Source organism: Canis lupus, chromosome 16 (genome assembly GCF_011100685.1).
Source record: "Canis lupus familiaris isolate Mischka breed German Shepherd chromosome 16, alternate assembly UU_Cfam_GSD_1.0, whole genome shotgun sequence".
NCBI classification, from domain to species: Eukaryota; Metazoa; Chordata; class Mammalia; order Carnivora; family Canidae; genus Canis; species Canis lupus.
The window spans coordinates 15,946,113-15,972,766 of NC_049237.1; the positions used below are offsets into that span (position 1 = coordinate 15,946,113).

The 26,654-nt window shown below is 54.6% G+C and overlaps 2 protein-coding genes across 5 annotated transcripts; both read right to left on the reverse strand.

Annotated features, from left to right (window-relative positions):
* Positions 1-584: 584 nt before the first annotated feature.
* On the reverse strand, positions 585-12,348 carry ASB10 (ankyrin repeat and SOCS box containing 10). 3 transcript variants are annotated; one of them, XM_038559746.1, is made up of 6 exons: positions 10,086-12,348; positions 9,014-9,281; positions 5,078-5,597; positions 1,543-1,656; positions 1,051-1,236; positions 585-905 (listed from the first exon to the last, which is right to left on the reverse strand). In XM_038559746.1, exons 1-5 carry the CDS (start codon positions 10,354-10,356, stop codon positions 1,051-1,053), a joined length of 1,359 nt encoding a protein of 452 aa, XP_038415674.1. In that variant the 5' UTR covers positions 10,357-12,348; the 3' UTR covers positions 585-905. The 3 variants fall into 3 exon arrangements, 2 of the variants coding, with proteins under 2 accessions (XP_038415674.1, XP_038415673.1); XM_038559745.1 differs by lacking the exon at positions 10,086-12,348 and adding an exon at positions 9,447-10,027; XR_005371339.1 differs by lacking the exons at positions 585-905; positions 10,086-12,348 and adding an exon at positions 9,447-10,030 and having other exon boundaries at positions 1,202-1,236; positions 1,543-5,000.
* A 143-nt stretch (positions 12,349-12,491) lies between these two features.
* Positions 12,492-26,523, reverse strand: IQCA1L (IQ motif containing with AAA domain 1 like). Of its 2 annotated transcripts, XM_038559743.1 has the most exons (19): positions 26,404-26,523; positions 25,544-25,871; positions 24,449-24,568; positions 23,944-24,129; positions 21,668-21,739; positions 19,997-20,199; positions 18,935-19,019; positions 18,393-18,512; positions 18,177-18,252; positions 17,632-17,738; positions 16,799-16,882; positions 16,641-16,696; positions 15,763-15,845; positions 15,491-15,598; positions 14,716-14,915; positions 14,224-14,310; positions 13,784-13,961; positions 13,223-13,461; positions 12,492-12,695 (listed from the first exon to the last, which is right to left on the reverse strand). In XM_038559743.1, the coding sequence occupies exons 1-19, from the start codon at positions 26,451-26,453 to the stop codon at positions 12,591-12,593; spliced, it is 2,487 nt and encodes an 828-aa protein (XP_038415671.1). In that variant the 5' UTR covers positions 26,454-26,523; the 3' UTR covers positions 12,492-12,590. The 2 variants fall into 2 exon arrangements, with proteins under 2 accessions (XP_038415671.1, XP_038415672.1); XM_038559744.1 differs by lacking the exon at positions 13,223-13,461.
* Positions 26,524-26,654: the final 131 nt, after the last annotated feature.

A 26,654-nucleotide genomic window follows, 5' to 3' on the forward strand; every position in this document is an offset into this window, starting at 1 on the left:
AAGAGATTTAGTTCCACAATTTAATGGCAGAGCTGGGACACGCCCCCCCCCCCCCCCCCCCCCCGCATATAAATCCCAGCTCAGCTCCTGCTGCCACAAAGCTAAATCCAAGAGAGGCAGGAACCATGTGGGTGTCTGGTGTTCCCTGACCTACAGGACAGGCAGTAGCTGGAGTTGTTTGTTTTTATCCCAGCCTGAATCTTCCACTCTCACTTGAACCTGATGGCCAACACCTGCACCCCACCTTCTGGCTGGCCGCCTTGCTCTTCACCTCACCTCCCTACCCCAAGGCTGCCTCTCCATCCTGTCCCACCGTCCACACTGCCTCATTCCCGAGCAGCTCTTGCCTACCCATCCTCTGGCCGGCGTCCTGACACTGTCTCATCTGGTGGCCCTTGTGCCATGTCATGAACCAGCGGGGCAAGTCAGCCTGGGACCACTCCATAGCTAGTAGATGCCAAAGGAGGAAGATGACACAGCTGTCGCCATGGGGCAGATCCAGGGAGGGGCCATGAGTCTGCCCATCCTGAGCCCTCTGGGTGACCAGCTCAGAGGAGGGCCTGCTGGAGACAGCACCAAACAACACAGGCCTGAAGATTTTTAATGCTCATACAGGCTTTGGATGGGCTGAAGGGGTGCCTCAGGAGATGACCAAGAGGAGTGTGTCACTTGCCATGAGTCCCAGCTGTTTCGCCATTAGACATCACCTGGCTGCATGGTCCATCTGCCTCTCTCCCTGGTGGGAATGGCAGCACCCACATCTGCCTGTGGAGTTGGACCTCCTGCTGACAGGACCACCTTGATGCAAACAATTTTGACACAGTCCTGGGTTTGGGGTGCTGTGAGAAGCAGACTGGAGCCCCCTGGGGCATCTGCTTTCAGGTCTCTCAAGAGGCAGTGGACACCTGGAAAGAGGTGTGGATTCAGAGAGGTCCCATGGTCCAGGAGGCTGGCTGGCTGGTTCTGGCCAAAGCCCTGCCCCCAACCCTTCTCTTGCCTCCTACTCATCCCTCTAAATGGTTGGGGCTGCCCATAGAGCCCAGGACTCACCTAGTAGAGCACGTCCTCAAAATCCAGCTGCAGGTAGCGGAGCAGGCGGGGTGGCAGGGGAAGGCGGGGCAGGGCGTGGGGCAGGCAGGCTGCCAGGTGAGCACGGAGTGCACAGCGGCTCAGATGCTGCAGTGATCTGGGCTGTCTCACCAAGGCGAAGAGGGAGGAATAGAAACGGTGGTGCTTCTGGAGACAGAATAAGGGACTCAGCAGGGCAGCCTTGGACAAATGGCACCCTCTCCTCCTAAAGCGGGGAGGCTGGTGTCCAGCAGGTGTCTATAGGCGCCTCTAGAAGTGGTGTTTGGGGGTGTTCATTCTGTGTGTTTTCTTCTGGAACATGAGCGGGTCTCTGGGTAGTTTCTCTGGGGCAGGGTAGGGGAACTGACAGAGCTTCCCTGTTGGTGGTGGGAGTCCCTTGGGGCCAGGCTGAGTGAGTGTGTGTTCAGGGTCTCTGAATTCCTGACCACAGATTCCTGTGGTCAGGAATCTGACCTGCAGAGTTTCAAGAGGCACCAGGGCCATGGCCTCCTCAGGAAGCTGCATGATACTGTAGGTGTTCATCAGGACCTCGATAGTCCTCGGAGATGTGCACCAGCGCTCCAGTACCTGGAGAAGGCAGAGAGGTGTCAGTGTTTCTGGGGTTACCACCCACTGCAGGTGCTTAGCCAGTCCACACAAGGTGACCAGACATTGACAGAACAGCTGCCGTGCAGTGAATTGTGTCCCCTCTGCAAAAATACATTGAAGTTCTAATCCCCAGTACATATAAATATGACCTATTTAGAAATAGGATCTTTGCCGTTGTGATCAAGTTAAAATGAGGTCATTAGGGCGGGGATTCAGAGAGAAGGGATGAGGCCAGCAGAGGCCTGATGAAAGAGTGGTGGTGGGATCAAGGTGGAGCCAGACTCATTCTTTCATTTCATCATTTAGTAAATGTTTACTGAGGGCCACTATGGGCCAAACACCAGGGACCCAGCAATGGGGATGATAGGTCTTTGTCAGCTGGGAACTTCTATTTCAGTGGGAAAAAACAATCAACACATAAATAACCACTTACAGATAAGCTGTTACAATGAAAAATAAGTAGATTTGGGGACTTCAGTGTCGGGAGGGTACTGTCCTAGATGAGTGGTCAAGGAAAGCCTCTCTGAGGAGATGACCTGGTGCAGTGTAGGGTGAGCCATGCTGGGAGAGCAGCCCATGCCAGAGACTGTCCACGTGGAAAGAAAGACAGCCACACCCGGCCTGGACACACACAGTTGCCATCATACTCACCCGAGTCTGCATGTACTAGCTAGAAGCAGATTTGTGCTTATCCATTCCATCTCTTACTGTGTCTCAAGCTATAGGCAGTAGCCACAAACCCTTTGTAAAATCTGAAAACAGCTAAGTACTATCTCTCCGGCAGCATTCCTATACATGACACTCCTCTCCCCGCACACACACTTGCATGCAACATTAGGGGCTTTAAAACCACTGCCTACTAGGAGACGCCCCTACCTGGCAGGCTAGGGTGCTGCATGCACTGGGTGCTGCTGAGTAGTGGGAGCAGGGGCCCCTGGAGAAAGTATCTCACACACCTGGAGCCCTCTGCCTCTTGACCTGCATCTCAGCAGTGCTCACTAGAGCTGCCCCATCCCGTCTGCCCAGAGTGGGTCTCTGACTTACTCCTCCTCCTTAGATCTAGGAAAGAACAGGCTGGTCCCATCTGATTGTCCTGCTCTTCCCTGCTACCCCTGTCTGCCGTTCAGGCGGGGGTCTCTCTGTGCCTTCTAGGCCATGCTGATTCCTGCCACGGCTCTCTGCCTGAAATACCTGTGCCTTCCTCCTCCATCTCCAAGCCCTGCCCATCCCCAGTCCTAGCCCCTCCAGGAAGTCCCCTGAGGCTGTTCAACCTGCATCTCTCTCTCCTTACATTGGCATAATGCCCAGCAGCCTTCCCACACATTATTTAACCAAGAAAACCAGGAGCTAACAGGTGTTGAGCACTAACTCCACGTTAGGCCCTGTCTAATGGGCTTTATACATATGAGCTCAGTTCTCATACTAACCCTATGAAGCAGGCACACTCTTCGGTCCCTGTTTTATGGATGAGAAAACTGAGGCCCAGAGAAATTAAGCAACTTGCCAAGGGTCACATGGGTAGGGTGCCAGGTTCCAGAGCCTGCACTCTTGGTCAGCCACTTACATCAGAGTTTGTTGGGAGAACTGAAGGCATCCATGAAGCAGCTGACACACCATAGAATACTGTCGGGTGGTGCTCAGGGCTGTGCTTGTTCCTACTGTTACCCACGGGGCTCCTAGAGCTTTTTATCACTAGGTAGAGACTGGTAGGCCGAGACTGTATTACATGCAAGGAACATGCATTCAAAGAGTTCCAGTGACTTGCCTATTAGTCACAGGAACAAGCATCAAAGCCAGACCCTCACTCCAGGTTTCCTGAGCACCCAGTGGCTCCTGGAGAGCTGGCTGAGGCTGGCAGTGATCATAGATGACTCCTTGCAGGGACATAGGCACCTCAGCCAAGTGTGGAGCAGTTGCAGATTGTAGGAGACGGAGGTAGACTCCTTCCTGAACTTTTCAATCACCTGGGATACGGCACTCAAATGAAGGGAGGAATGGGGCACTTGGTTGTGCCAGCCCCTTTGGTCCCTAAGGCAGGGCAGATCAGGGCTGGGGGAATGGGTAACCAGGTCTCAGGAAATCTGTCTGCTGCTCCGCCTCCTCCTCCCACCCCTCCCTGAAGGGGAAATCATTAGCTGTCAGAGCCACCGTCAGATTACAGGGGGATTGCTTGTCTCCTAATTATCTGGTGTTAATAGGAGATTAATTAGTGTTAATTGTTGATTTTCTTGTATTTTCCCAAAGGGGAGACCAATCTGCCGAACTCTCGGGCTGTTTAATTATTTGGTCTTGCTTAGGAATCTAGATAGATGCTTCTAGGTTTGTGAGTGAAGGGGAAAGGCAGGAGAGGAGTGTCCAGGAGCTGGTAGGGCTGGACAGTTCAAGCCCGAAATGGGGTAGGGGGCCTGCTCACAGCCTGCTACCCTGTATCCATTCTGACCCAGCTCCTCAGAGAACAGGGGTCCCCACCCCAGTCCCAGAATCCTCTGTGACAGTATATGGCCCCCTCTAGATACAAGGAGGTATGAGACAGGGCCCCCTGCCAGGGCCTAAGTAGCACAGATCTCCAGGTTGAACCTACTGGGGAGTATTTTATGTTAACAAAATAAGATACAGGCAGGAAATTGACAGTGAAAGGTTTTCTCTCTGGTGCCAGGATAGCAGCTGCTGGTCTGGGTGATGCATGTCCTGCTAAGCTCCCCAAAACAAGGACCATATCTGTCTGCAAAAGTTCAGGAGGGTTTGAACCTCATGACCCAGGCTCATGGCTCTGCTCTGGAAGCCTCTCCCATGCACAGAGTGTCTCACTGAACAGATCCCACTGCCAGGCTGAGCTGCCTGCACGCTTCTTTCATCAGCTCGCTCGCCTGATGAAGAAACAATTCTCTGATGCCCACCCACATCAGTCCTGGCTCCTGTCTTTTCAGATGCATGATAATCTGACCTCCTGCCCTCCGTCCACCTTCATCACACATGTGCACACACACGTAAACATGTATGCAAATGTGTCTATATGCACGTATGCACTCAGCCCACCATCACACATGTGTGCATGCACACTCGCATGTATATGCATGTGTGCCCTCAGTCCATCATCATCACACGTGCACACACGTGTGTGAACATTCGCATGTATATGTATGTATGCACCCACATGTATATTCGGGTGTGAGCACATGTATGCACACACACACACACACACACACACACACACACACACCTCCTGCTGGTTTATATCCTTGCCTTTGCCCCCTGTTGGGCTTTGCTTACTGGATGAATGCAAGATGAAGAACTGGCTCGTGCTCAAGTGTTAGAGGCTGCATCTAGAGCAAGTGGGAACAGGTCTGAGTCTCCCCATTCCCTCACCTTCACGGCCCTCCCTCCAGCCCCAGCCCCCTACCTTGGGGAGGGCCCCAGGCCAGACGCGGACAGCACCATGGTTGAGCAGGGCTCGCACTGTGTGCTCTGGGCTCTGGGCCAGGGCCGCAGGTGGGCCCTGCAGAGCACAGTGAAGGGCTGTGTGGCCCCCATAGTCCATGGTGTTGGCGCTGACGCCGCAGGACAGGAGCAGCTCCACGACGGCTGCGTGGCCGCGGCGACAGGCCAGGTGCAGGGGCCGCCGCTTATCCTGGTCAGCAGCATCGGCATCGGCTCCGGCCGAGAGCAACAGATGGCACAGCTGGACGCAGCGAGCGGTGGTGGCCTCAGCATCGGTGGGGGACGTGCAGCGGATGTCACAGGCGGCCAGCAGTGGGGTCCAGCCTTCGGCATTGCGGGCATTAGGGCAGGCCCCCCGTCTCAGAAGCAGGCCTGCCAGCTCCACGTGGCCCAGCCGGGCAGCCACATGCAAAGGGGTCTCCTCCTCCTCCTCAGACCGACCATCCACTTTCGCCCCAAACCTCAGGAGCAGTTCTGCGCACCTGGTGAGGGCGAGATGGTGGAGGAGGAGGGAAATAGGGCCCTGCACTCCTACTGGTCCAAGCAGAGCAAACCTGGGGGACTTCTTTGATGGCCTCTGCTTCTGTCTGCCCCTCCCCTTCTATCCTGTGGGTCACTAGTCGTCCCAGCTGGGCCCTGCAGGGTCAGCTTGCCTTTTTTTCCAGCCACATACTATCTGCAGGAGTCATGCACTAACTCTTCATGGGCATAAAAGTTACATGCATCCCTCATGCAGTTAAAACAGGCGCCTTTCCAAGGGCTTGGCATGAATTGGCTTCTTTCATCCCAGGTTCCCAGGGGAAACTGAGCCCTGAGGATGTGAAGACCTGGCCCACGTTCACACAGCTAGTAAGGGGAGGGGCTGGCATTCTGGCCCAGGGGGCAGCAGGGCAGATGTAGTGCTGTGCATGCTGGGGCTGGTGGAGGAAGGGGGACATGGGGCCTGGCAGGGGGTGCGGATGGGGCATGAGAGAAAGAATAACAAAACCAAAATTGGCCAGCCAGATTTGCTCTAAGACAGCCTTCACAGAAGGTTGTGTGTGCCTATAATAATGTGTACACTGGGGGTACCTGGGGGGCTATCAGTTAATTATCTGCTTGGGCTCAGGTCATGATCTCAGGGTCCTAGGATAAGCCCTGCATCAGGCACCCTGCTCAGTGGGGGAGTCTGCTTCTCTTTCTCCCTCTGCTCCCACCCCAGCCTATGTGCTTGTTCTCTCTCTCTCTCTCAAATAAATAAATAAAATCTTAAGAAAAAAGGAATGTGTACACTGAAATTCAAGGCTAAGGGAACTTAGCCTCTTGGAGCTAGTGTGTTCATCCATAGAATGGGGATAATAGCTAATACCTAGACCTAATGAAGTTGTGAGCAACACATGAGACATTGCCTGGAAAGGTCATGATAGCAGCATCTGGCAGGGGAGTGGGTGGTAATGGACCATGGGAGCCCATTTGTATTATCCTTCCCCCCCTTTCTATATATTTAAATTCTCCTTAATAATTTTGGGGCACTTGGTGGACTCAGTCGGTTAAGCATCTGCCTTCAGCTCAGGTCATGATCCCAGAGTCCTGGGATCGAGCCCCATGTCAGGCTCCCTGCTCAGCAGGAAGTCTGCTTCTCCCTCTCCCTCTGCACCTCCCCTTGGTTGTGCTTTCACTCACTCTCTCTGTCTCTTTCAAATAAATTGATAAAATCTTAGAATTTAAGATTCTTAATATTTAAAAAAAATACTTTTGTTTACTCAGGAAAGGAAAGAATGATTCTCACTGGGTGAGGTCTCCATGAGGCCAGAACTAAAAACTGTGGTATTATAGAGCTGTGTTGTCAAATACATTAGCCACCATCCACACACAACTATTGAGCACTTGTATTATGACTATGCCTCATTGAGACATGCTGTGAGTGTAAAATACACATCAATTTTGAAGATTTGGTACAAAAAGACAATGTACAATATCTCATTAGTTCTTTATATTGATTACATGCGGAAGTCACAACATTTTGGATATACTATGTTAAATATATTATTAAAATTAATTGCACCCATTTCACAGATATTTGTACACCCATGTTCAGAGCAGCAGTATTCACAATCACCTAAATGTAAAAGCAATTGAAGTGTTCATCAGCAGGGTGAATAGATAAAATGTAGCATCTACATACAATGGGATCTTATTCAGCCTGAATAAGGGAGAACATCCTGACACCTGCTCCAACATGGATGAACCCTGAGGACATCGTGCTGCGTGAAAGAAGCCATCACAGAAGGACAGATGTCCTGTGATTCCACTCATATGGGGTACTTATAATAGTCAAATTCTAGAAACCAGAAGAATGGTGGCTGTCACAGGCTGGAGGAAGAGAGGAATGAGAAAACTATTGTTCAGTAGGGACAGAATTTCAGTTTTTTAAAAATTTTCTTTAAATATTTTATTTATTTATTCATGAGAGACACAGAGAGAGAGGCAGAGGGAGAAGCAGGCTCCAGGCAGGGAGTCCGATGCAGGACTCTATCCCAGGACCCCGGGATCACTCTGTAAGCCGAAGGCAGACGCTTAACTGCTGAGCCACCCAGGTGTCCCCAGAATTTCAGTTTTAGAAGATTAAAAATGTTCATGAGAAGGATAGTGGTGATGAGTGCCTAACAACATAAACCCACTTAGTGCCACTAAACTGTGCACTTAGAAATGGTCAAGATAGTAACTTTTATGTTCTATGTATTTTAGCACAATTTTAAAAATTAATTTCATATATTTTTTCTGTATTTTTAAAAGATTTTATATTTATATTTAAGTAATCTCTACACCAATGTGGGGATCAAACTCACAACCCCAAGATCAATGGTCACGTGCTCTACTAGACTGAAACAGTCAGATACCCCGCTCTTCTTCTTCTTCTTCTTCTTCTTCTTCTTCTTCTTCTTCTTCTTCTTCTTTTTTTATAATGATACTAGGAAATTTTAAATTACATATGTGGCTCACATAGTATTTCTATTGGGATACACTGGTGTAGAATACATCTTCGACCTTAATAAGTCAATGGAGTCTGCTGAGAGATGATGAGGTTAACAGGAGGGAGAAGGTTCATGAAAGGAATAAAAATTTGGCACCATTCAGAAGCAAGATGTGAAATTTGTTGGGTGTACAGTCAGTAGAGAAAGGGCCTCTACCGTATGTACAAGGCTCCCTTTGCCAGGATTCTACGCTCATCAAAAAATTGAGTGAGGACTCATCCCCCACGGTTCCCTACACATAGGGCATAATTATTTGGGTCATAGTAAAGGAATTTCTCCTACACTAAATAATATATTGAAACATGCATTTATCTATCAGTTTCTTGTAAGTTTAGCTAGTGGAACTGGGTCTCTTGGCCCATTTCTCAGAAGGATCCCTGCCAATAGGGAAATGCCAGACCTGCCCACAGGGATCAATGCATGCCCTAACTGGGGGCTGCTCTCCTTTACAGACTATCTGGATCACTCTTGAATAGTCAGCTCCTTGAGGATAGGATCATGCCTCAGTTACTACTGTGCTTATCACAGGGCCTGGAGCATAGGATAAAGCTAAGAAAAATTAAGACTTTATAGTGTACCATCTCCCCCATAATGGATCCAGACAACTTCCCCAACACAGGCTATATGGCCGAGTCCCTGCACCGGTCCTCTCACACCCCTGGGGAAGCAGAAACTGCCCCATGTACAAGCCATTCCAAAGATCTAGGGCCAATGGTAGGGTGGTTTGGGGACTAATCACATCCTGACTTCCCACCCAAGCCCTGGCTCCTCCATCCCAGTCCACCAAGCATTCTGACCCCTAACATGCTCCCTCACCCTCCCTGAGGTCATCATCTCTTTCTCCCCTAAGAGTAGAAAGGGGGCTGGGCTGAGGGGTCACTCACTCAAGGGTGCTGGCCCCCTGGCAGAGGTGCAAGGGGAGTTTTCCGTCCTGGTCGGGGATGTTGGGGTCGGCCCCGGCCACCAGCAGCACGTGGACGCAGGCCGCATGGCCCGCAGCACAGGCTTCGTGCAGGGCGGTGCGGCCCCCAGGGGCACTGTCAGGCCTTGCCCGCCGCCTCAGCAGCAGCTGCAGGACTTCCGTGTGGCCCCGGCTAGCTGCCACGTGCAGTGGGGTGGTCAGCTCCTCCTCGTACGTCAGAGACCAGAGTCCTAGGGAGAGAGGGGATGTGGGCCTCAGACCCTGGCGGGAGGTGCAGAACACCCAGGCGACCGAGGAGGTGGGCAGAGGCTGGGAAGAGGGAGCCCAGAGCTCCGTCCCTGGCCTCCCCAATCCCACTCAGACCCCCACCCAGCCCTAGGCCCCCCGACCCGTACTCAGAGCACGGATGTTGAAGCGGAAATCCCTCCATCGCTCTGGGTCGCTGGTATCAAAGATGGAATCCGGAGCCAGGCCGGTGCTGGAGTCCGTGAGGATGCGGGAGACAGAGCCCACGTCCCCGGCCAACAAGGCCTGCCAGAAGGCCAGGGCAGGTCCCGAGGCTGTCCGGGTGACGATGGGTCCCGGGCCAGACTCTGGGTGCTCTGCAGACCCTCTGTTGGGCTTCTCCACCAGCCTGGCACAGAGGGCGTGTCTGTCACTGGAGGGTTCTCCCTGCCCCCTGCACTCTTCTGGGGACCAGCTCATGAGGACAGAGTATGAGCATGTGGGGAGAGCAGCGGGGAAAGGAGCAGCAGGAGGTCAGAGGCAGAGAGAGGGAGAGGAGGAGGGAAACGGGGACAGACGGAGAGGGTCTCTGTGTCCCTGAGCCGAGCCTGACCCAGCCACGCAGTTCAGCAGAAGCTATTCTGGGCTCCGCATGACTTCACTCCTGGGCCAAGGCTTAGGCAAGCCTCTGGGTAGGGGAGAAGTAGCCAGGGGCTTCTCCTTTCCTCAAGCACTTGGTATCTCTGTGCCTGATAGGGTCAGCCCAGGCCCCTGGCTCCTAGCCCTCCACCCCCTCCCCAGTCCCTCACCCCTCTCGTGGCTGCTCCAGCGAGGCTCGGCGGCCCGGGACTCCAGCAGCAGGTCAGCCGTGCTGTGCGGGGGAAAGAGCTCCTGCAACCTCGCCAGGTCTCCCGTGTACAGGGCATTCTGCAGGGCCATGTCACGGCACAGTAGTGGCGACCGCCGAGCCGGCTCCCGGGCTGGGCAGGCCTGGGCCCCCCAGACCCGGCAGGAGGGGGCCGAAGGAAGGTACCCCAGATGGCGTCCCCAGCAGGGAGGGGAGCTCCTTCTCCCATGCATAGCCAGTTTCTGGGAGAGAGGGAGCCAAAGAAGCAGGACTCAGGGTGTGCCACTAGCCGACTGGCCAGGCAGGGACTGGGCGGGAGCCAGGCAGAGGCCTTGTGTGGGAGGGGCAGGGGGCACACACAGGCCACACCATAAATAGTCCCGGCTGTCCTAGCTGTCAGTCCCAGGAAAGGAGACCTCAGCTGGAGTAGGCGATAGGGAGGAGCCAGAGAATAGAGTAAGGATGGAGCCCTCCAACCCTGCCCGAGTTCACCCTGGAGCTGATGGCTCTCAAGATTGAAAGGGATCCCCCAGGTCATGGTAACCAACCTGCAATGCTCAGATAAAGGAACATGGAGCCCCTGTGGGAAGTGATTTGCCCAACATGTGACAACTTGTTGCAGATCTGGCACTAGAGTAGGGGTGGGGGTGGGGCTGGAGGTGGAGTTGGGGACTTTCGAGCTGCCAGTTCATCCTCTTTGTTGTCTATCACATGCTCCACCCAGCGAGCCTCCAGTGGCCTGGGCTCTGACCCCAGAGGGAGGGCCTGGGGGTGTCATGCAGTTTTTGCCACCTTCCCAAATGTCACTGGTTAGCCCTGCAACTTCCCCCTCCCAAACCCAAGGAAAGGGTTCACATGGTGACAAATAGCAGAGAATGTCCCATTCCATGAGGCATTCCTTCCAGGTGTTCTCTAGAAGATGGGCTTCTGCCTGGGGGATAGAGGGCCCAGCCCACAGGCAGCAATAGAAGCACCCAGTGCCCACTCTGGGTGGTGACATCCCCATGCCCACCGTGGGTGCCAACCCCCCATGCCCACCTTAGGTGCTGCTCCCCCCTAGGTGCCTCTCCTCCCATCTCCCATCTCTCCCTGCCAAATTTAGAGGGGTCTCAGTTGGGAAATGAGAAGGAGGAAATGGTTCTGCCCATTCAGGCGCATTAGGATAAGGAGACTACTTTCTTTTTTTTTTTTTAGATTGATTGATTGATTGATTGATTGATTTATGATGGACACAGAGAGAGAGACACACACACACAGGCAGAGGGAGAAGCAGGCTCCACGCCGGGAGCCCGACATGGGACTTGATCCCGGGACCCCAGGATCATGCCCCGGGCCAAAGACAGGTGCCAAACCGCCAAGCCACCCAGGGATCCCCAAGGAGACTACTTTCATTTGGGGAGATAAACAGGAAAATAGAGAGAAAGAGAACTTAAAACCCAACCCTCTAGGCAGCCCGCAGGGACTCTGTCTCTCATTGGCCTCTGTGACCTGCAGAACACACCTTGACTTTATTCACACACTCTTTACACGGATGCTTCTGAGAGAACCCTGGGGCTCTCAGCCCTCAGTGGCATGACTGTCCCTTGCTCCCCAAGGTCTCCTTCGGCACCCCCAGCCCTTCCCTCCTCAGCAAAGGGGACACACAGACGAACTTCCACTCAGGGGCAGTAGGCTGTGTCCCATCTGCCCCCTGAGGAACAGGCTCTGGGTCAGAGGAAGGAGAGCAGAGCCTGGGCAGGCAAGGTGGGGGACAGGGGGTGTTTCAGCAAGATGTGGAGACCACTCAGAGAAGGCAGGTCCTCTGCCAAGGGCCCTTGTTCTGGCCACCCACCACACTCTAGAACCTTCCTCTACCTCACCCCGCTGCTCCCAAAGAGTCCTCACCCCCCACCCCGACACACTTCTGTAAGAATAACCAAACCCTAGAATACCAGGGACCTCAAAGAGTGGCTGGTCCAACTCCCCTTGCTATACGGGTAAGGAAACTGAGGCCCGGAGACAGGAATGGTCTGTGCCAGGTCACACAGGGGGATAGTACCAAGGTGGGGCTTTTGCCAGGGTTTGCTGACTTCCAAACTTGCTTTTTCCTTTTTCCAGACTACTGTAGACCTTCCTTCTCCCTTCTCTTTTTCCTGCTCTCCTCCTTTTCTTATTTTTCTCTCTTAAAAATCCCAAGGAGGAAGAGAGTTGGGGAGCCGGAACGGGAGACGACCGGGGATGAAGGCACAGGTGGGGTCAGGGGACACAGATCAGCGGGCCCCAGGGAGAAGGCTGTGAGTGGGTGAAGATGGGTGGGAGAGGGAGGCTGGGCACCAGCAGGGGGCACAGAGCAGGGGTGGAAAGCACAGAGATGCACAGAGAGAGCTGCTTCCCGAGCTGCGTGGCCATTTATGCCTCTGCCCCAGCCCTCCACCTGCGGGGCGCAGCCCGGTCCTGCTGCCGAGCTCGGGCACTCTGGCCTCAACTATCACTTCCTTTTCTTCCTCTCCTTTGCCAGTTTGGCTTCCTCAACATCCTGGTCCTTGATGAATTTTACCTTCCTCTTGCCCAATGGCGTCTTGAAGTACCAGTCCTGGTGGCGGGGGAGGAAAGGGGTAAGGGCATAGGCTCTAGCCCCGGGTTCTGCCTCCCGACCTTGCCCTCCCCTTTCCTCCTCTCTTCAGGGGCTCAGGCATCCTGCTGGAGTCCTGGTTTCCCTCGTTCCCCACCAAGTGTCCCAGGCCACGGGGTCGGCCATTGTTGGGGGCAAGCCCTCTCTCCAGGGCTCCTGTGGCCATCCTGCCAGTCGTGGGGCACTGGTGGGCACTGGCCGAGGTAGGGAATGTGGGTGTCAGCTGGTGCCAGGACCAACCACCCAAGGGCCCTTAATACAAAGGCAGCACTTTCAGGCTCCTGCCCTAGAAACCAGGTGAGCTGGTCCTGCCCACAGGCCTTTCCCTGTGAGGTCTCTTCCCTTCCAGCTGAACTCCATGGGGGAGCAGAGGGAGCGTTCTAAGGGGGATTGTGGGCCTGGGGCTCCAGAGGGCTGGCTCCCTGATTAGTGCTGGACCATTACCCTCCTGCCTGGCTTCCCAACGGCCCCCACCCCCAAAGCTTCACCTTCAGGGACTCCTCCTCCTCCCTGTACATTGGCTCCAGCTTGGCCAGATGGCCCAGGAACTCTGAGGCCACCAGGGGCTGCTTGGACAACTGCAGGACCCGCCGCTCGGTCAGCACTGAGTGGATGGCTTGGAGAATGTGCCCAGGTGTGTAGCCATCGGACACCTTGGCCAGGGCACTGATGTCTAGGTTCTGGGTCACCTGAACTCCCTGGGTCTCTATCATCTGCCTCCAGAGCACTGTAGGCATTGGGGGAGGACACAGGGCAGGGAGCTGTGGTGGGTGTCTCTGCCTATATCTGAAAGGAGCTCTGTGTCCATCAGTGCCTCCCCTCCCAGGAAGGTGAGAATCATCCTCTCCACTTAACACGAGGAAATGAGACTGAGGTCTTCCGTGGCCTGCCCGTGTCCATGAAGCCAGGCCTGGACCCAGGCCACTGGGCTGCTCGTCTAGCTGCCCTTCTTTGCCATGGAGGCAAGTCCTCCCAGCAGCAGTGAGGATGGAAAGAAAGGTGGTTCCCGGGTCCCTTGTCAGGCCTATCCTCACGTCACAGGGCCTCACCAAACCGAGAAGCATAGTCAGGCCGTGGCATGAAGAGGATTCGCTCGTAGGTCCGGCACAGCCCCTTCATCTCTGCCAGCTGTGGCTGGTCAGTCGTCCCTATCAGCATCACACGGTCTCCTGGGCTCAGCAGTCGCAGGGCCTTGGTGAGATCCTTCTTTATTCGCTTTGGGTCCATCTACTCTGGGGAGGGAGGATTGGTGGGGAGAGACATGGTGACTCAGATGAGCTTCTCAGAGCACATGCCCACACTGAGCCTTGAGTGGACACTAGGAGTTGGCCAGGGGGAGGCCAGTCCTTCTTTAAACACAAGGAAAAGGCAGTAGGAAGACAGGGAACTTGTCCAAGGCCACATGGTGGGTGAGGTTTGGAGTTGACTTCAACAAGCCCAGGACTGCTAGCCTCGCTCCTGGGTCATGCCGCTACCCAGGCCCCCGCACCTCCTTCTCTTCTTTGGGGACCCTCTTATAGAAATTCTTCTCGGCATTCCCAATCCAGATCACAGAGGGCTGTAAGAGTCGAGCCACCTGGACAGGTCAGAGAAGAAAGCTCTGATGTCTGATGTACCTGGGCATGGGTTGCCTCTGTGTCTGGCCCAAGGGCAGGCCCTGGAGCTCTGTACCCCCTTTCCACCCCACCTGTCAGCCTGCAGCACCTCCATCACACCTCCATGTGAACCAAGTCCCCATCCTCCCTGGGGGGAAGCCTCATCTCTACCATGAAATAACCTCCTCTGCTCCCCACAGCCCCCTTTGTCCTCCATCACTAGGGCTTCCAGAATCCACAAGCTCCTAGCAGGGGTTGGTAGGGAGACCTCGCCAGCTCCTGCAGTCACACCAAATAGGCAGACGGGGGGGCCTCCTAAGCATAAAGCCCTCCCTGCTCTGTGGTCGGTCTGAGAACTAGAAATGCCAGAGTTGGGGGAGCCAGACCTTAAAGACCATATGCACTATCATCTGCACCCCCATCTTGCCAGGATATTTGCCCTGCAGGTTGCTGGGTGACAGGTCAAACAGGTTGGCACCAGTTTCTGTGCACACGGCCTTGACCAACATCTTCTTCCCCATGCCAGAAGGGCCCACCAGGAGGATGGAGCGGATGAGGGGAGCCATGGCGTGTATATCTGGGGAGCCTGAGAGAGAGGAAACAGGGCCAGAGGCAGGCAATAGGCCAGGAGGGGGCTGGGGTAGAAGCCTCTGTGGAAGGTGAGGCCAAAGGCCCGGGGCTGGGTGGGATGAAGTTCAGATCCTGGCTGCAGTGTCTGAGCTCTCCCCAAGGCAAGAACGCTGAGCTAGGCAGCCAAAAGGACTTCCTACGGCTGCCCAGGTACAATTAGGAAGAGCTATGTGCAGGGTCGGGAGGGAGCCTTCTACCCCCTTCCAAACCCCTTTCTGTTTTCTGCACCATCTCTTTATATTTCTGGAAGGTCTTAGTCTTCTGGAAATGGGACAGACTATAGGATATCACTTGGGGTTGGGCTAGGGGCCGGAAAGGTGGACTCCTTGGTAGGTTAAGGGGTCAAATGACTTCAGAGGTGTGACCACAACCTGGGTGTGACCTCCAGCAGGGCCTGAGGAAGGCAGGAGGAGTCCAGCATGGTTCCACGGCACAGGGGACATGCCCACCTCAGCCACCCTGACATACACCCAGGCTCTCCCGAGAGCCACCTGCTATTGTTGGCTCTTCCCGCTCCCCAGGGCATCTCACCAAGCCGAAGGACTCCATACAGGGCCACATTCTGTCGTATGTCAAACAGGGAAGGCATAGGCAACTTGTTTGCCAAGTTCAGAGTGGATCCGAGATAGAGGAAGTCACCTGCAGGGGGACAGGTAGCTACCTGCTGAGTGGCATCCCCTGGGGCAGGGCCAGAGCCCCTTACAGAGAAGGCTCACTGCAGAGGGTAGTAGCCAGCCACGGGAGGCCATGGCCAGGACACCACTCCTCGGCCTGGGAGAGCAGGTGCTGGGGAGGCCTCTCACCAATGTAGTCTTTTAAGGTCACCGTCTCACTCTTCCTTAGAAAGCCAAAGACAACGAGCTCTTCAAGCAGAGACTCCACGGACCTGCAGAGGACGACACAGAGGGGGCCCCAAGGACGAAGGGTAGTGGAGACAGAGATGAGTGGCATGGTGCTACAGGCTTGAGGAGAAGGTGGAAGGGGCCCTCCTGCTCTACATCTTGAGGTCAAAAATATCATTAGTGCCGCTGGACAGCCAACATTAGAAGGTGCAGCACCAACCCACTGGCCCAGAAGGCAGTGTGCCCACAGCAGGTGCTCTGTGGGATGAGGGGGGTGTAAGGACCAGCACCCTCTGCCACACTCCCTTCATCAGTCTGCTCACGGCCCAAAGTTCCACCACCGGAAGCCCAGTCATTTGGGCGACATAGCACCCTCTCCCTAGAAATCACACTTAAGATGTACACACTCCTGGAAGGGATGGCATGAAAGCAGCTGGCACCAATGTGCTTGATGTCTTTGGTCAAGTGAGTGGACAGGGACCACTGACAAGTTCCTCAACAGCCCAGCGTAAAGCCCAGGGGGAGATGGCTCTGGTAGGGACAGAGTTGATTAAGGCAAAAGGCTGGAGGGAAGAACAGGAAGGAGGGAGCATTGAGGACAATCCTTACACATCTTACTCTGCATCATCATTCTCAAAGCACTTTCTCAAGCTTCTATTTGGTCCTCACAGCTATCTTGTGAGTGTGGCAGAGAGGGCACTTGTTAACGAGGATAGGGAGTCAGAGAGTCTAGGGGACTGTCTCCAGGTCACACAGCAATAGAACCAGGAAAGGAAGTCGGATCTTTCCCAGGCCGGGGCTTGCTCCACCACCCATGTAAAAGGTAGAAGGTCTGCTACCTGTCTGGGGTCAGATCTTTTTCCTTCTTCTTCCCAGTTTTCTTCCCAGCCTTTTTCTGGTCGGAAACAAGCACATGGGCAATCGGGCAGTTGTCCTCGGTTCCTCGTCTCCCCCACTGTGTGCCCCTTCCTGTCCCCGCCTTAGCCCCTCATCTTGCCTTCGGAGGCTTCAAGGGTTTCCCCTCCTCCCTGTCCACAGCCAGGTGCAGGTTCTTCAGCTCTTGACGCATCAGCTCGTCAACCTGGGGGGACGCAGGGAGTGTGGTAGGGCAGCCAGGGGCTGGAGAGGACAGGTGGAGGGGTGAGGACTGGGGCAGGGGTGGACAGGAGGAGAGCAACCTCAGAGAAGAGCGAGACTAGCCCAGAGAAGGCAGTACGGGTGTCCACAGACAACCTTCCTAGACACTCTTCCAGAACCTGAAGCTTTGCATTTCTCCCCTCGCCCCTGCCCCTGCACCGGTCCACACCCAGTTCCCATTCCAGATCCTGCTCACCCTTGCCCCCACCTGGCACCAAGGAAGGGATAGGCTCCAGGATGGATTCAGTTGACTTTCAGTTCAAGCCCCAGACCCACCCTTTTGTTTCTGTGTGATATGAGCAGTTGCGTAACATGTCAGCCTGTTTTCTCACGTCAGGAAAATCAGGGCACCCACCTCAGGGTGCTGGAAAGGTCACATGATCGAATATTTCCAAGGTATGCCCTGCAGCCACATAGCAGGAGGTCCTTAAGAGCTCATGGGCATGATGTGTGACCGCTCGGGCTCAGAGCCTGTCTGCACCCCAGGGAGAGAGGGACCAGAGAGCCACAGAGGAGGAGGGGGATGGAGATGGATGGAGGTGGAGCTAGAAAAGGCAGCATGGAGGCAGCTACAGAGGAGGGGGCAGGCCAGGGGCCTGAGGATGGGAGGGAGGATGAGGGGAAGCAGCAGAGGCCCAGGCTGGGGGAGAGGAGGGAGGAGGGCTGCAGGGAGGCCCTGAGGCAGCTGCTCACCTGTATCCGGATCTCCTCCTCTACTTCCTTCCTCTTCTCCACCCTGAGTGCCTCGGGGTCAAAACTCTGAGTCGAGTGTATACTCTCATGCTGGTTCTTCCACACATCTAACCATGGACAGACAGACTGGGGAATGAAGTTCAGAGTCCCAGGACACACTCTCTCTCTCACACACACACACACACACACACAAACGTGCGTGCATAAGCTCACGAATACACACTCACACACACTTGGCCAGGAATCTGAGCCAGGCTGGTACCTCCATCCTCACAGGGCTGAATGGCGCTACTTCTACCCAGACCCCAGAGGCCTGATCCCAAGGCCTGTTAGTACAGGATTCGGATCAAAGGCATAACTCCTCCCACCCAGGGAATCACACTCCACACTCTGTCTTTTGGCAGTCTCCCCTCGGCCTACACATCCACACACCCACACTACCAACTCATGAGACACATAGCATGTACCCCTTTCCCCAGGACCAAGGGTCACCCGAAGGCCCTCACAAGTCCTGGACACTCTTCCCCAACCCCCTCCCCTCTTACTTATGTACTCCTCATGTCCGGCATTAATCACAGGTATAAATTTGGATGGCCATGCTTTCAGCATTGTGTCTGCTTCCTAGAATAGAAATATCCTTTGATCTTGACCCCCTCCCATGGTCTCTGACCCTTATCCTTCTCAGACCAGCCTCCCACCCAGAATCTCCTCAGACTCTGTCCCCCTGCCCACTTGGTCCGCATATCCAGGAGGTGTCTTACCCTCTTCCTACCCTTCCCTTTCTTCTGTTTCCTCTCTTTTTTCTCATTTTCTTTTTCCTTATTTTTCTCTTGGTTCTTTTTTTTGCTCTCCTGGGCCTGCACCTCCAGTTCCATTTTTACCTGTGACCAATGATGGAAGACATTTCAGAGAAGACCAGTGGGATTCCACAGGAGCAAAAGAAGCCAGGCCCGAGATGGGGGTAGACTAGGATCACTAGCGGGGTCCAGATACCTCACAGGGGTCCAGGAAGAATGAAGTGTTCTGATCAGAGCTGCTGCTCTTTCTTGGCCCGTGGGGGTTTGGGGCCACAAAGAATCTCACCAGACATGTTTTCTCTCCCTGGCAGAAGTCTTCTCCAGACACAGGCACTCCCCTCCCCAGCAGGCTTGCTAGCTATATATATTTCCTCCAGCCACATCTGCTTCCACTGAGCTGATCTTTCCCCCCGATCCCACTGCCACCCTCAGTTTACACTAACTATTGTCTATAACCTTAGACCCCCACCTACCACAAAAAGTCTCCTGTGCCCACTATAGGGTACCTGTTCTGGAGTCTTGTCTGCAAAGATCAGATAGGATCCACCTAAAGATTCATCTGGATAATCAGGGAACCGACCAGTAAGGGCACTAAGTAAACATAAAATGGTCAGAGAGATGAACGGGTGGATGGATGGATGGATAGATAGATAGATAGATAGATAGATAGATAGATAGATAGATGGATAGGTGGGTGGATGGATGGATGGATGGATGGATGGATGGATGGATGAGTGGATGAGTGGATGAGTGGATGGATGGATGGATGGATGGATAGATAGATGGTTGGGTGGGTAGATGGTTAGAAGGTTAGATGGATAGGTGGATGGGTGGATGGAGGGATGGATGAGTGGATGGATGGGTAGATAGATGGGTGGGTGGACGGATGGTAAGATGGGTGGATATGTAGATAGATGGATGGATGGGTAGATGGACGGATGGGTGGATGGATGGATGGGTAGATAGATGGTTGAGTGGATAGATGGTTAGATGGTTAGATGGATAGTTAGATGGGTCGATGGATGGATGGATGGATGGATGGATGGATGGATGGATGGATAGGTATATAGATGGGTGGATGGATGGTTAGATGGGTGGATAGGTAGATAGGTAGATGGATGGATTGGTAGACGGTGGATCGATGAGTGGATGGACTGGTGGATGGATGGGTAGGTGGATGGATGGGTAGAAGAGTGGGTGAATGGATGGACAGTTAAATAGAGGGAAGGATGAAGAAAGGAAAAGGACTATGGGGATGGAGGACAAGAGGGAAGGAACAGAGAATTACAAATTAGAAAGGAGAGGCTCCTCAGGGGGCACCCATGGATGCTTTCCCCATCTGGCTTTGGCATTTCTCTTCCATCAGGGGAAATGAGAAGTCATGGGCAGAGATGGTCCTATAGGTTGAGGGCTCCAGGTTTAAGTCAGGTGTGTAAGCAGTGAGTGAACAGGATGGGAGTGGATAGAGAGAAGGGCCCAGTCTGGAGCACAGGACAGGTGTGGGGACACTGTGGTGAGGAGAGAAAGAGGGGTTGAAGGTTGGGTCAGCTGAGGCTGGAGACACTGACTGGCACTCGATAAACCACTGTCGGATTTGCTCCTTCAATTTCTCCTTCATGTCAGGCCCCTCTGTCTCCCTGAGGACATCATGGGTCTTCACCATTGCCACCTGGAATTCCTCCTCCTTCTCTATTTGGCGGAGCCTGCCGATATCTTCCCCCAGGCCGTCTTGATACATGACACGCAAATTCACCTGGTGAGCCGAGGGGAGCTGGCCCAGGGAAGGAGAGGCCGGAGGACTCAGGGCTGGAAGCAGGGAGCCTCAGGCACACACACCTGCCCCCTCCTTCCACAGCACACACGCCTACGCGGAACGACAGGCATGGGCATGCCTGCATCAGGAGAAATTGTGTTTGGAGCCAAAACTCGCCTGTGTAAATTACTCTGATAATGAGTTTGCTAGATGCATCTGGGCTGGCCCCCCTGCCCGTTCCCCCCAGCACACCCTCCCCTGTAAGCCTTGGGCCCCAGCCCCCACCCACACCCCCGCCCCAGCGGCCCGTGTTGGCAGCCGCTCTCGCAGCCACTTTCCCGCCTCATTGGCTCCCAAATGTATTTTAAATATCACTCTGCGCAGAGACAATTACTGAAAACGCTGAGCTCACACTGTTGATGGGCCCGGGTGGCCAGGCTCATTCCTCACCCACCACCATGCCATGCCTCCCCTCAGATCCCCCCCAAGGCCCGACCCTGGCCTCCCTCTGCCTGTTCTTGCCTCCTGGGGGTCCAGCTCTCCAAACCCCCTGGGTCTGACCTCTGCTCCAGTCCCTCCTTCCTTCTGAAGCCCCCAGGCCTCCTGGAATGGAGCCACCTCAGCCTTTGCCTCTGGTCCCTCTGCTGTCCCAGCCGGCTTTTCCCAACTCCCCCTATCAGGAGGCCTTCACAGGCTCAGCCCACTGCCAAGCTCCCTTTCAGGGATCACAACCCTCACCCCCACCATGGCTTCCTTTCCCTAAGTTGGCAGAGACTAGCCAGATGTAAGATCCATCAGAGAGGTAGGGATGGATGTCATTCAGTGGGATCACCCCACCTGCACATGTGCTGGAGATCCCCTCTTACCCCGCACACTCCCCTGCCGGCATACCCATGCTCAGAGGTAAAACTTAGCCCTATGCCCAGCATAGTGGAGGAGAAGCCAATCTGGGCCCCTCAGAGCAAGTGGGGAGACTGTGGCCTGAAACACTGCTGTGAAAGGGATATGCCCCATCCCACCTTGGCCCCGGGGTTCTCCCAGAGGCTGTAAGAGCCCTGCAAGGGGGTGGCAGTTCCTACTAGCCTTGTGGCCTCCTTCCTCTGCTAGGCACACGCGCTCAGCCTCTCCTTCCAGCCCAGGGCATGAACATGAGGTCCAGGAGGCTCTGTGCTACTATCCTGCATCCCGCCCCACATGTAAGATCCTTCTGAGGGTTTTAGAGAGGGTAGAAAGGGACGGGGCTTGGTGGTAGCTTTCTGGTCCTTCCCTCTCCTTCTCAAATCCTGAAGGATCCCTTAACCAAGGTTCCCTGGCCTGAGCCCCTCCACCTGCACCAAGCACAATCCTGAGTGGAAGGAGACATTGGCAGTGAGGGGCTGTACAGGGTGTCACTCTGAGGTGGGGGTACAGGGACAAAAAAGAGGGATGGAGACCCCATGTACTAGCCCACCCTGAGCCCTGCCTGGGGCCAGGCAGGGGACCTTACCATGCCAATGAACTCCATCTCTGTCCACCGATCGTGCTGAGTACACTTCCTCTGCAAGTAACCCTTCCACACCTGGGGAAACACGTGGGCCCAGGCACTCCCCACACTGCATTTCTGCAGGGATGCGGTTCATGGGATCAGCCCCAGGGAGAAGCACCCACCACTTGCAAGGAAAGGCCTGGCCAGGGGAGCTTTGGGGTGGGAGGCAGGGGAGGAGTGCTGAGGGGGATACCTCCCATGGCAGTTCGTGGGCAAGTGGCTTCCTGAGCAGGAGCAGCCTAGAACACAGTGGGGTGGGTAGGCACCCATACGGTACAGCTCCAAGGCTTTGCTCCCTCCAGGCCCCTAGGAATTCCCTCCTTCCCATCCTCACCCTCTAATCTGCTGTATCTTTTCAGAGTTCAAATACCACCTTCTCCAAGAAGCACTCCCACTCTCACTTCTCAGAATCCCCACAGCATTTGGAATATACACCTGATTCCCTCCCCCCCACCCCACCCGGGCACATAGATATGGGTGCTATAAGGACCTTGGAGCTCCTCTGATAAATTCCTACCTTTTCGACCCAAGGAAACTGAGGCTGGAGATAGGACATGGCCTCTCTCAGGTCTAAGAGCCCATTAGGGCCCGGCTGAGACAGGGCCAGGTTTCCTGACTCCCTGCGCAGCGCTCTTCTCTCAGGCCTCCAGCCGCTCTCAGCCCCCATGGACAGCCCAGTACTAGTGGGGTGTAGATAGGGGTGGGGCATGGGCAGGGGGAGGGGGAGGCAGTGCCAGGGCCTGGCCCGGTGGGTTCTCTTCCATCACAGAGCCTCAGTGTGCAGTCTCTGTGTCTGCTGTGTTTCCACATTCTCGATGTCTGGCAACAGGGACAAAAAAACCTGCTCTGGCTTTTAGGGGAGAAGTGGGGCTCTCTCTTTGGGGCTGACTTTCCTTCTGGAAGGGCTTGCTTTATAGCAGGCCCTGTGGGCAGGGCCTCCTCCTCATCCGTGGGCCAGTCCGACATTGGTACAGTCACCCAGATGCAGGGGACTCAGATTGCATGCTCTCTGTACTGTTAGAAATCTAAAAATCTATCCTTCTTTTTTTTTTTAAAGATTAGTTTTTATTTATTTATGATAGTCACAGAGAGAGAGAGAGAGAGAGAGAGGCAGAGACACAGGCAGAGGGAGAAGCAGGCTCCATGCACCGGGAGCCCGACGTGGGATTCGATCCCGGGTCTCCAGTATCGCGCCCTGGGTCAAAGGCAGGCGCTAAACTGCTGCGCCACCCAGGGATCCCCAAAATCTATCCTTCTTGAGGTGCAGTTTGTTAATTGTTTGGTTTGCTTTTGGGCTTTGGCGGAAATGAGTTCTAAGTTTCCTCCCTCAGGCTAGCAAACAGTTCCAGAAGCATTGAGGCTGGAGAAAGAAGCTGGGAGAGACTAAAAGGTCAGTCCTAGGCCTGCTTCTGGAAGGAAAAGGTGGTAAAGAGATGTCCTGCAACAGGGCAGGGCAGTGGACCTCAGGAGCTATGATGCTGCAGGAGCAAAGGGTTCCCTTTCTGCATTAGAATTTTCCGAAGGCCCTTCTGATCTCCTTAAGGTGGTAACCACCACCTAACAGAGTAGGCCTGTGTCAGCAGGACTCAGAGATGAGAGAGGCCACATACCCACACATGGGTGCATAGCAAGGGCCGAGAAGAGGTACAGAATGGCCGTCCAGAGCAGAGGAGAGGTGTGACCACCTGGATGGGAAGAAGGCACAGGGAAACCTAGGGATGGGGTTGGGTTTTCTGCAGTGGTGGGGGTGGGGAGGGATGTGATTACGCTATTTCTATGGTAAAGGGTGACCCAGCTGGCACAGACCTTGAGGACATCTGGATCACATCAGTTCTCAAACTCTGTTCCATTCATCATGATTCCTTTTACTGCAGCTGCCAGGACTCTCAGACTCCGTTTTAGTGACTCATCTTTAACAGTCTTATGAGTTTTTAGAATGATCATCTACTCTGTTCTGCAACCTTATTATGGATCTTTCTCCCCTAATTTTAATGCTGCTTCTGTTTCTGGGGCTTTTATGATATCCCACTTCAAGTCCTTTTGGGGATAGAGATGTAGAATAAATAATAAATAAGCAAGACACAGGGTTATTAACTGATTAGGCCCCCAGTTTAGGATCTAGTTATGGGGCAACAGAATCCAAGCACCTTCCCCTCTGTCCTCAATTGCTGAGCGAGGCAGTCTTTCTGGAAGAGGTGACTCAACCCTGACCTTCCTCCTGGGTGCTGGGGGGTTACCTTCTGTATGATGATAGCTGCTTGGTCCTGACTGAACCTGTGCCAACCTTCCTCTCGAATCTTCCGATCCCGCTCCTCTTCTTTCCGAATCTCTCGCATGAAGGTGGCTCGGAGCCGGCCTTGCCTGGCCCGCTCAGCCCTTTGCAGCAGGATTATGGCCTTGGTCCGGTGCATTTCTGGAAAACTCTGGCCACAGCAGGGACAAAGGGGCAGAAGATGAAAGAGGGCTTGTTTCCAGGCTAGCCGCTGGGAGACCATCCACCAAAGGACATGCTAGGTACGTGGTCCTCCTAGAGCATCTACATGCCCAAGTCCTGTCCTCTATCGTGGTGTCAGAAAGTTTCAAGGAGTACGAGACCATCCTTGAAGCAGGCTAGGGATTACCCAAAGAGCCCCCTAAGGTGGGTGTAGGGCAGGGCAAGTCCTCTCTGTGTCCTGGAAGATGGCATCTCTGTTCTGGGAGGGGTGTATGAGAGGAATCTGGGAAGATGTCTCCTTGACTTACCGTCTCGGAGGTCACTGGTCCCATTCTGGACAGGATCTCTGCCAGCATCAGCCCTCGCTCCTTCAGAATGGTGGACTGCTCCAGCAGGAAGTATTTGGGGATTGGAACCTCCAGGTCTGCCTTTGGGGCAATATGGGGAAAGGGGGTCAGGACTCAAGATCCAAGCCATCTGGCTGATTTCTCAGCTCTCACACAGACCCTGGTGATTCTCTTTCCTTCATTCTAGAGCCCTGGGGTGGGAGATTTATGGGTTATTGGCAGATTCCCCCTAAAATCATCCCTCTATCATCCCTCTATTCCCCTGCCCCACCATGTAACAGGAGTTGAATTCTGGAGGATCATGATATGTGATGGGCAGTGGTTCTGATCCCGACCCTGCATTAGAATCAAGTGGAGGTCTCTTAAAATGCAGACTCCTAGGTGCTTCCCAGAATGGCGGGGCCTGGAGAATTTGTTTTTGTTAGTTTGTTTTTTCAAGTCCATAGCTGAGTTTGATTCAGCTGGTCTGGAAACCTGGAGACTGCTTCAGATGTGGAGCAGTGAACCATGCCCTTGGGGCAGGCTGGAGGCCTGTGCAGAAGCTCTGTTTTGGAGCTGACCAGGGCATTCGCATCACCCAGGGGCTTGTTAAAATGCAGAAGCAGATTCCTGGGTTGGAGCTGTGGTCCAGAGAGTCTGCGTTTCTAAGAAAGTCCTAGGTGGTCCTGGTGTTGCTGGTCCTAGAACCATCCTTTATGAAGCAAACCTCTAGGAGACTGTCTTCACCAATGCCTGTGGTTGGTGGGTATTCCCAGCCCCTGGGGGCCTCCAGCCTGACTCCTGGGCCACTCCTTCAACTACTTGTTTGCACCTCCTCTTCCTGAAACCCTTCTCCCAAATCAGACCCCATCCATCCCCTGATCCGTCGGGTCCCCCATCCCTGGCAGAGGTCCCAAGGCCAGGGCTGCCCCTGGGAGGCCGAGACCAGCTCCAGCTTCTCTGGCCCTCCTGCCCCAGGTGCTCGAGGCGGCTCCGTGTTAGTGTTGGGTGGAGGGAGGTAAAGGCCACCACCTCGCTCCGCCCCCCGCTGGAGTGGGCGGTGGGTGGGGCTCCTACCGGGGTAAGCTTGAGGTCCTGCAGCACGTGGTCCAGGCAGTGGTATTCGCTCAAGTCGGTGCGCACCAGGTCGTCCTTGAGCTCCAGCACGCGGCCCGCCACGCCATCCAGCAGGCGCCGCAGCAATCTCCGCTTTTGCGGGTGCACCATCTGGTCGTAGAGGGTGTCGAACCGGCGCAGCAGCCCCAGGTAGTACAGGTAGAGCGACGACAGCCTGTAATGGAAGGACTGGCGCTCCCTGTCGGGCACCGGTTCGAGCAGGGGCAGCTCTTGGTCCAGCAGCTCTTGCAGGGTCACGTGGGAGGAATCCCAGAGGCGTTGGTAAGCTCTGCGGGGGGGGGGGGGGGGGGGGGGGGGGCTGGGGTGATTGGAGCCTCAGCCTGCAAGGGTGGGGGACTGCTGAGCCTTCCGAGGACCGTGAACCTGGGGTTCCAGAGCTGTAGGCTAAGGGAGATTGGGATCACTGGGAGGAGGGCATCCACAGATTAGCAAGGAGGATGAAGGATGGGCATGGCCTTTTAGGGCTCCCTGTGAGGAAAGGGCCCCTTGGAGTCCACAATCGGTCCTCTAGGGAGAGGGTGCAGCCCAGGGATGCTACAGTAGTCTAGAATGCTGAGTGGGAAGTAGGGGTGAGGTGTGAGTGTGGAGAAGACTGATTCTGGAATAAGTAGTCCAAGAAAAGACTGAAGACGGCAAGTGTACCACAGGCTAGTCTAGCAGCTGTGTGGACGTCTGGGGCTTAGCCAGGGCTGCCCCAGCATCCCTTCTGCCTCTCCCCTGCCCCAGCCTGACAGGACCAGGGAGGCACTTTGTCCTTTGTTCTCCCGGCCCTGGGGGCTTCAGCCCTGCTTCTCACTCACTGCTCAGACATGCTGCCCACTTCGCACACTTCCCTTGGTGAGCTGGTCATGCAATCCACAGACACTGTGACTCCACCTTGACTCCACCCCCCAAAGCCAGAACATCTGAGTTTTAAGAGTTCTGTCCCATTGTCCCAATGTTCTAAGGCTGTGAGGGGAGGGGGCAGCAGGTACAGGACTGGGGACACTTAACCTTGGAGGATGTTCCCATAGCAAGCCTTGGAAGGCAAGGGCAGAGTATGGGGTCAGTT